Genomic DNA, 9,666 nt, shown 5'->3' with positions numbered 1-9,666 from the left:
ACAACAGAATTACTTCATAATCTCCATTGTCACAAGAAAATGTGAGCGGTAGTTTTTTCGATAAGTTTTATTTCCGTATTGGTTCTGTCCGGTCTATGGCCTTGTGTTTTCTGTATTACAGTATGAAAAAAAAGTTAATTAAAACGTCTGTACTTAAGCGCTTAACCTGTTTTCATACTCTGTAATACCATAAAAAAAAGAATAATTTTCTCGGTGGAAACCGAAATTATGAGTAGGCGTTTCAAAATACAAAAATACAAGTTTATTTGCGTCAATTTATTCTGTAACGTACAGATGGCTGAGCGAAAACAACATTTACTGTTTTCTGATTGGTTCATGGAACAATAGATGATCGACAATTTCCGACAACAAATAAACATCCGGGGATTCGATCGCACTTTACTGTTTGATGGCTGATCGTGGATGGCCACGGTGAATTTTATGATGGCAGTGTGTTTGAATTTTTGACCGCTGGAACTTTTTACACATCGAAATCTCATGGAATCCCATGGATTCGAAAAGCCTGAAGTATATTGTCCTCTTGTTTTTCGTAAATCTTGATTATGGACATCCAAGAGATTCGTTGGTGGTCGGTAAGTGTGTTCTTTACATGCAGATCGATCAAGGATTCTCTAATACTCTTGATCGCGATCCCCAAATTCACCTTTGTCTTCTTTAAATCTACAGAATGTCGCTTTCGGAGAGATTGTGATAAAGGGGAATACTGCGATGAATGTAAGTTCAAATTTGTTCATGAGTTACATAAATTCAGAGGAGAATCGAAACTTGGCGTCTAATTTTCCACTCTTTGATTTTTGATACCGCGCGCGTCTTCTTTATTCAAATCTGTTGACCAATTTTGCGGTTCTTAGTTGAAGTTTTTGTACTTTCATGACAACATGAAGATTTTCCCTAGCCTATAAATTGTTAAAGCCTTCTCATCTTCCTTCTGATACTTCCTCTTTAACAGTGAAAACAATTTTAGCGTCGAGTGATGCTTCGATTTTTAAATTATCTTAGATTTATTCCGTTCTGTACGAGTGATTTGAATGTGCTTCGCGCCTATTGAAATTGAATTATTTTTCGTACTTTCTCATTCAAATCGACGTAGAGCTACTATTTTGGTGTCGATTTGCTTGATAGTTAAATTTTTAGGTTTGGTCAGTTCTACTTATTGAAAGATATCCTGAAAGCTGCTAGCTTGAAATGTCTTATCTTTGGTAAATACCCTTTGGGGGAACAGTTGTTCAAAACATTTGCATTTTACATATGCTTGTAGGTTTGTGCCGAATACATTTGAATATCTTTGTAAAGATGCGCTTTTCGTCCTAATTGTTTTGTACAAAAATGTGTAGCTTTCAGTTTGAAAAGATTTTAAATAGATCGACGCGTTGATGCTAATGTTTTGGATTTTCTTTATTGAATTAAACCGAAATGGTTCCTCTGGGTATGGCAAATTTGGACCATCTCCCTTCAAGTGAAGCGCAATTCACTATAAATTTATCAACTGCTTTTTATGTATCACTTGGAGGTGCATAGCACAAAAATTAAACGAATTTCCTATTGTTTTTGATCACTCCTACTATATAAGGGTCAAGTTTTAGAAGAGTTGTTAAAATTCTTAGTAAAAGCCCTTGCTGGACAGCTGAAACTTGCTTGGGGCAGCATTGGGACTGAAATCTTGTTACTATCGCAAGAATTTCTGCACTGTTGTGAAATATAAACTTGTATTGGAAAACTTTATGGAAACTTTGGTGCTGCATTGTTGGGTGATCGAAGCATGGATATTTTATGAAATTAATTAATCTAACCCATGTAGGGTGATTAGGAAAGATGACATTTTAATTGCAAGTGTAAGAAGCTGCCCAAGAAGCAGCTTCCTCATCTCCAGCTAGGGTACAATTTTAGCTCTGCTGAAGGCTTTGTTTAGGAAAAATAGTTGTTGAAAATTGCTGGCATGTGACGTGCCCTGAAAGTGAGGCTTGTGTTTCATTCAGGGCGAAAAATTTCATGTGTGATTATCCCCTAAAACCAAGAGAATGCCATAGTATTTATCCTTATTTATCAGTAAGCTCTGCTTGAAATGACTCAGTCTGTGTAGACAACCTTTTAAGTTGTATGCTTGGACTGAATTTTGTTGTGTTGGCGTGTGTAATCACAGTTTTTTGAATATCATGGCAAGATTTAAGCACAGGAATGGATGTGCTATTCCATGTGAGAAATGACATATTAATTACCCGGTAAAAATATTTATTCCGTGTTTTAATGTTGGTTTAGCGATAAAAACAAAATCCAATCGTTATGACTTCATTTTAAACTGCCCTTGTTTACCTAGAAACCTTGATGTAACCTTCAGGATTTTTATTGGCTTCTTATTTGCACACTTAAAAATACATATCATTGGCTGATTTAACTCAATAAAGGGTACTGTTTTTGGGAAAGAATAAACTTAATAAAGGCCATTGTTTTTGGTTTCTCTTAAAAAAACCTGATAATCAAACTTAACTCTGCATTAGTAATTCTTTTAATTTTTTCATACGGGCTAGGTGACATTGGATGTTTCATCTGCATTTTCTAATCTCTGTTTTGTTTTCATCTTAACTTGCTGTCCAACTGTATTTTAAAAATCGTCTCTTGGGGCAACTTATCTGAAAATCTGGATTCTTCCAGCATGCTTGTTTGTATACGTTGTGGTTTCATTATTATTCTTGCTAGCCATATTTGTTTTTACCAATATTTTTCATTAATCAAAAATATACTAAGAAAATATAGTTTAGTGAGAAATAAGATTTTATGTGGTCGGAATTTTTTCTTCAAATCAAAAAAACAATATTATTTAGCCACAATATTTAGATAAACCAAAATTGTAAGCTCACACTAGTGCTGTCTGATGTTTGCAAGAGATCTAAACCTTTAAAATTAGTTTAACCATGTGTGAAAAAGGGAATTTGACACAGTAATTAAGGAGGATGCCGTTGTGTTGTTTTGCTTATTGGAAAGTGACTGTAGATGATTCATCTTGTCTCATGATCTTTTCTGACTACTTTTGAATAGATACAAATAGTTATTAGACTGCTTTGCCAGTAATTTATACTTATTATGAGTTCCTTTGATGTGGACAATAATTTTTTTATCTCAATGAAGCATCAACATCTTACTTATTAAATAATCATCCGATGCTATTATTGTGGTTTGATATTATCTTCAGTCCTGCTGTCTTTCCTTCATTCACTACCTTGTCTTTCAAATGTGTTTTAATATTACGCAAAAGATGCAAAAAAGAAATATGTATTATTTTTAAAAAGTTATTTTCACCTTTTCCCCATGTAATGATGAACACTACTGTTCACAAAAACAGGTAAATGTTAACTGCTTATTTCATTGCTGAAATGAGTAAGTAATGGACCAAAAATATAACTGACCTAAACAGTAATAATAATAATATTATTATTATTATTGTTATGATACTGTAAGTGGTTTTGTCTCTCTTTACATCCGCAAATGTAAATATAATTAGGTGATCACCTCCAAGTTTACCATTTGTGTGGTATACATGTACATGTTATAATTAACAATTATTCCATGAGCACGCGTTGGATATGAGATGATACAATTCATGATACAACGTTGTGGTGCCGATCCTTCTGATAAGAGCATCACTTGGAAGCGCTGAAACTGGTTCCAGCCTCCTTAAGAGATAATGAATGTTATGTCACTTGTTTGATCCCACAGATACGCAATTGTGTAGAAGGGAAGTGATCAGGCAGTCTGGTAAGATCTTTGTTGATGGGATTATTGATGGCACTTGATTTGGAAAGTTCAGTTTCCTGTGCAGTTAAAACTTTGCTTAAACCTTCCGTGAAAAGCACTACTTGTTAAGTGTCCTTGGCTTGTAAATGAGTGGTGCCAGTGTGACATGTTTTTTTTTGCCAATGCCATGTAAACAAGTTTAATGATAATCAACCCTTTGCCTGATAAGAAGGCCACTTCTTCTCTGTCTTACATCAAACTATTTTCCTCAATAATGGGGAACCCCTCTTCTTACGGGTGATGTCCCCTCTGAGCCTTTGCCTCTTAAGGTGGCCACATAAGATTTTACTCTGTTTAAACACATCACCAATTGATGAGCTTGGGAACTGATGCCTTAAATGTTAGCAGATGCAGCAGGGAGGTATCCATGGCAACCTCGCAAGCAGGAACCACCCCATCAGAAACCGCTAACGAACACTGTCGGACTGAAACCAGTCCAGTGGAAATACATGTACTTACCTAACCAAATACTTACCTCCTAAGATTGGGAAGGAAGGGTGGGGCTAATGAATCTGCAAAGTTCCGCACACAAAGGCACTGATCCGCAACAATCGCTTAATGCAAAGCTATACTTGAAAGCCACTGTGAATTCCGGGGGCACCTCGCAGATCATGTGGAAGAATTGGCCAGACCGCTGGCAGCATTGGGTCAATATTAACCTTTCCTAAATTGCATTTAGCCACATTCAAAACTTGTCAGTGGGGAACCACGAAGGGGCAACCGGGTTTATTATGTATACCGACCAATCTCATCTTGAACCAGTCAGAGTTTTTTTTCCTCGCTCTCTTTGTACAGTTACCTTGAGGAGTTACGAGAGTTTTGTTTGTCTTTGCAGACTACCGAACTTACAGCAGAGATGGAGGAGATGGCCGCAAAAGGACCACCACTAATGACTTGTACTTAAACCAAGATTACTATCAACGAGGGTATGACATTAGAGATGGCTCTTCATCTGGTCAGGCTGATAGCTCTGAGTGGTTTGTGAACAAGGATGAACCCATGGAAGAGTACGAGCATTTAAGGCCCTTTTTACCAGTTGATGTTCCTAGTGACAATGAGAGAAGAGGTGAAAAGGGTGGACCTTTACCACCATCTAGTGCTGAAAATTGGGATAAAATAAATGCAAAACATGGACAGCGTAGTCAAGAACATGATCAAGATGATTATGAGAGTATCATGAAGGATTATGAAAATTTAAAACTCAGGGAACATATACGACGAGGAGAGGATTCTAGTCATAGAATTACACATGGTGTTAATGATCAACAGGATTCCTTGCAAAATTCAAATTATATTTTAGATAATGACATTAAAAATGAAGATTCGCATCTGTTTAGAGACTCTGTGAATGAAAATGTAGATTTGTCACATAAGAAGAGTGAGGTACTTAATGCTGATCGTGGAGTGGTATCCTCCTTAAACGGCAATAAGGGGGTACCACCAATTCCTTTCTCTCGTGAGACAGCACCTGACCCTAGCGATAAATTTGGTTTCCAAGGAAATCATCTGCAAACAGAAAAGCAAGCTGCAGGGCAAAGATCGGTGGACATAAAAGCAGGAGAGGGGAAGGTAATGGTAAAAGGAAAAGTTAAACCAGTAAAGGCTGATATTGACCAGGGACCCAACCCCGAGAAAACATACAAACGTGTTGAGGACTTCTTCCAGAGTCAGCGGGAGAGCTCCATTGTTGAAGTGCCATCTGCTGTTAAGAAGGAAGAGGCCTCAAAGCTGTTCAAAGAAAACTTTATTCCTGTAAAGGATGCCAGTGATGAGGTTAACAAAAAACAAGGTGGGAGTAATGACTATTAAATTGCTTCATGAGTATTAAATCTGCTTCACCTCAGTGGAAGAGGACATCATTATTGTGGCTTGTTAAGACTTTGTAATGCTAAATTTAGAATAATTATTATCAAATTAGGGTTTCCACTGTCATCTGTCACTGAAGCTGATCAGCTGGATCCCTTGTGATTGTCAGATTTTTATTCTCTCTGCTGTTGTCCATGCAAATATGAATGATTACAATAATATTGACAAGTGCTTAACAGTATCACCACTTTGCCATCGATCCCATTTCCTTTCCTCTTCTTGCATGTAAACAGTGATGGTTCATAATACTATAATATTAAACAATAGGTTGTATTTAGGTGTTTTAGGATTTATAATTTTGTTTCCTTTCTTTGTTTTTCTTGGGCCCGCCTTGATTAGCTTGTTAGCTACCTGTGGATCTCAAGTTGTCTTCCTCCTTTTGCTGTTGTTGATAAAGTTGTTGTTGTTGTTATTGTCTGTTTTTCCTTCCCTTCTTTCCACTGATTTTATTAGTGAGATGGGTGCCTCCTTTCTTCCCCTTCTGCATTGTGTCTCATGGCTTAGGGTTTCCAGGATTTGGCAGTAGGAGAGCAGTCTCCTTTGAGAAGCTGGCTACCAATGGTGGAAGCTCCTTGATATTTTGTGCACCCAACCCAAATTCAAGTATCTTTTTTTCTTTTTTGCATTTCAGAAGACATTGATTCACCAGAGGAAGGAAATATCAAGCTTTCTTTAAACAAAAAGTAAGAAAGTTTGTTGCTGTGCTAACATACTTTACATAAACCGTGTACATAATTTGGTATTGATCTGGATTCTTATTGGTGCACTCTAAATTCTACACAGCGTAACTGCAATTGAGGCCAAAATACTCGCTGCTGTTCTGCAGAATGCGCTTTGGAACAATGCTCCATCCCCCATGTTTACTGTGACAAAGTAAGCTAACACAAAAACTTTAATGTCTAAAAGCTACTGTAAGGGATAATAATAATTATTATTGTTTTAAGGAATTCATTCAAAGGGTTAAGAGTCAAAATTTTCAATGACTTTGGTTTTTTTTTTTTCTGGATTTTGGCCATTTTTTTGCATTGAATGGCATATTCTAAGCAAGAGAATGACAAGGTGTAATCTAGAGTGTGGAAGTAAAAGAATTACTACCATTTGCGTCCATCCTTGAAGCATGACAAATTTTGTGCAAAGTTTCACTTTTCAAGCGTTAACGGTTTGTCCTGTTATGTATCACTTTTGACCAATGAAACGTTGGCGGTTATGTTGTGAAATTGACAACGTTTTTTGACGACATACCTGCATGTTTTGCTCACATTCTCTCAAAGTTTTCAGGTTTTTCTTGAGAGCGTTCGGGTTTTGCATGACCGCCCTAATAACATCTCTGCTTCTTTTGCAACGGAAACAAAAACATTCAAAGTGAACAAATTTGGAATGAGGTAAATTACCGTCCAGGAGTCGCTTGAGATCAAGATTTTAAATGCTCCTTGAAACACGGAAGAGCATGTGTGCGCAGAATGCCCTAGACGCAGAAATATTTCCTCGATCTTTTTAGTTTTGCTTCGGTTTCATGTTTTTTTTTTCTGGTAGTTGCTGAAGCATGTATCTCTTCTTGGTAAAGTATACCAATTAAATTCCATATTCCGTGTCTTTGGAAACTCAAGGGAGATAGATATCTGTAACTCCTCTCTTCAAACTTGAAGAGCATGTGAACAAATGTATGCCATCAAAAACATGGTCAATTTCAAAACATAACCGCCAACGTTTCATTGGTCAGAAGTGACACACGACCGGACAAACCGTTAACGTTTGAAAAGTAAAACTTCAGGCAAAATTTGTCACGCTTCAGTATTGCTTGGTGTTGCTTCTCATTGCCCTAATTTTATTATTAGTTTATTAAGCAATTTGCACTTCAATTCACTGGTCCCTAGTTGAAACTTTGAAAAATGTTGCAAAAAAATAAGCATGAAAGTCGTGTAGGGTGTTTTTACCTCAGTGGAGCCCATCAGTGGTATTCCTAAGATATAATTGCATTTATGTGCAATGACATGAAATGAATTAGCATTTAAATCACTCTGATGGTTTTTGCGAATGGTGGACCAAAAAGAAAAATCAGTCTTTATGCAGAATCACCAGGCATGTCCCTTTCCAGAATCAGATGTACAGCACCCTGTATGCCTGACGAAAACTTATTCATCGATAAATTTAGTATGTCACCAACCATTTACATGCACTTCTCTGAATATATACATGTGTGGAAAAAACGTTTTTTTGATGTGTGCATTGTTTCAAAAGGATGTTTGCTAATTAAGTGAAGGAAATATGTGTTCAAACTTAAGGGGCCATCAAATATTTTTAAGTGATTCTCATTATACAGAGAAAATATTAGTTACATTCAGTAAGTCAAACATAGTTATTTCTCAAAGTAAGGTTTTCATTTTTCATAATATGTTTACTTTAAAGAAACTTGGTTAAACAAAGACCTCAATGTATGAAACAATAAATTATTTTCTTGTATTACAAAGCTAAGGTAAACACCGTGGTAAAATTGCTCAAACAGTTTGTTAAATTAATATTAACCCATTGACACCCGGGGGTTCTCCATTGACAAGTAAAATCGTCTGGCGTTAGACAGAGTAAAATGCTAAGTCTGGCCAGTTTAGACGGGTTTGGATGTTAAAGGGTTAAGTAGTTTGTTTTGAAGGCACAAATGTGCATGAAATGAAGTTAAAGTAAAAGCTCCCCATTTCAGTCTGTGGTCGCTCATACTGTAACCATTTTTGTCTACAGAATTCGAAACTCTAATGTCAAGCTCAGGATGGCACAGACAAAATACACCCTTGAGAAACCTGGTGATGTAGCAAAAAGGATTGAAAAAGGTACTCATCATGTTTCCTGAAAGAAGTTGGGGGTGATTGTAAAGAGCTTTGTTTGTAAATATACTGAGAGCTAATATTCCCCAGTACGGTCCTGAGTGAGTGAGGTTAGTAAGTTGTTTATTATATGGCATTACTTATTTGAACGAATGTTTGTAATCTTTGTTTTCCATCAGCGAACTGTGAACATTAAGCTTTTACATGTAAAAGTAAATTCCACTTGCTATAATTCTTGTACTGTTGTCAGTGATGAAAAATTAAATTCCGCTTTAAGAACTTTTTTGTTTTGCTCAACTTGAATTTCCAGGGAGAGAGAAAAATACAGAAATGGACCAGTTCCATGCTATTGGTCCGTCCTGTGAAATCCCAACCGAAAACTAGCCAATCAGAGTGGTCATGATTTAGCTGGAGAATTGCTTGTGATATAATAAGAATTGATAACAGACTGGTTGTGCAATACAGGCTGTCAACTTGTGACCAGTTATGGCAACTGCAGACAGACTGCTTGGTTGAGCAGCAAACTGCCGTGTGAGAGGTTGTGGGTTCAGAGATTCAGGGTTCCTTGATAATTGAGGAAAAAGTTACATTGCATTATGTTACATTTTTGGGGATGATTGGGAATGTACAGGAAACCTTTGAAGTACTGCTGTGTTTGACTTCACAAAATTCATTTGCAGAGCCAAGTGTGAAGGATGATGTTATGCGGGACAGTGGTTTAGAGATCAAAGCAGCTGATTTTGAAGAAGCACCCGTAAGTGAAATAATTATCGTTCATGGCATTGAGTTATCTACAAGTGTTTGTAAATAAAGTATAGCCACATCTTTTTAGTGTTTTTTTTTCTCATGCATGTGGCAAGAGAAGTGTTGTTGAATTCCCACTGCATCAATGTGGAACATCAGCATGTGAAAACATGATCTGAAAATACTCTCGAATGCATTTTTCAGAATTTCTCTTGTTTATGAGCAGACTGGACATTTGTGTTGAGCATGTGGACTGTGTTAATATTAATTTGGGGCACTTGTAACTTGACTTAATTCTGACAATCATTGTTCTTAAGGTGTAAAAATTTTACTTCATAGCCTGAGATGTGGTATGGTTTGGTAGAAAACAATAACTTTTTGTTATCCTTGTACTAATGCAATATAGGGTCTAACAAAAGCCCATGTCAGT

The 9,666-nt window shown here is 36.6% G+C and overlaps 1 protein-coding gene across 2 annotated transcripts in view; it reads left to right on the top strand.

Moving 5' to 3' along the window:
• Window positions 1–388: 388 nt before the first annotated feature.
• Window positions 389–9,666, top strand: part of LOC138012535 (receptor-type tyrosine-protein phosphatase N2-like) — a 31,514-nt gene continuing 22,236 nt past the window's right edge. Inside the window, exons 1-8 of one of the 2 annotated variants that reach the window (XM_068859333.1) lie at window positions 389–593; window positions 688–735; window positions 3,733–3,771; window positions 4,646–5,599; window positions 6,308–6,359; window positions 6,460–6,549; window positions 8,410–8,498; window positions 9,173–9,246. In XM_068859333.1, coding sequence (XP_068715434.1) covers window positions 509–593; window positions 688–735; window positions 3,733–3,771; window positions 4,646–5,599; window positions 6,308–6,359; window positions 6,460–6,549; window positions 8,410–8,498; window positions 9,173–9,246 — 1,431 coding nt within the window. In that variant the 5' untranslated portion in view covers window positions 389–508. The remainder of the gene's footprint in view (window positions 594–687; window positions 736–3,732; window positions 3,772–4,645; window positions 5,600–6,307; window positions 6,360–6,459; window positions 6,550–8,409; window positions 8,499–9,172; window positions 9,247–9,666) is intronic. The other variant, XM_068859334.1, reaches the window with a different exon arrangement.

Source organism: Montipora foliosa, chromosome 8, assembly GCF_036669935.1.
Source record: "Montipora foliosa isolate CH-2021 chromosome 8, ASM3666993v2, whole genome shotgun sequence".
Lineage (NCBI taxonomy): Eukaryota > Metazoa > Cnidaria > Anthozoa > Scleractinia > Acroporidae > Montipora > Montipora foliosa.
This window is presented reverse-complemented; position numbering and strand designations above follow the sequence as displayed.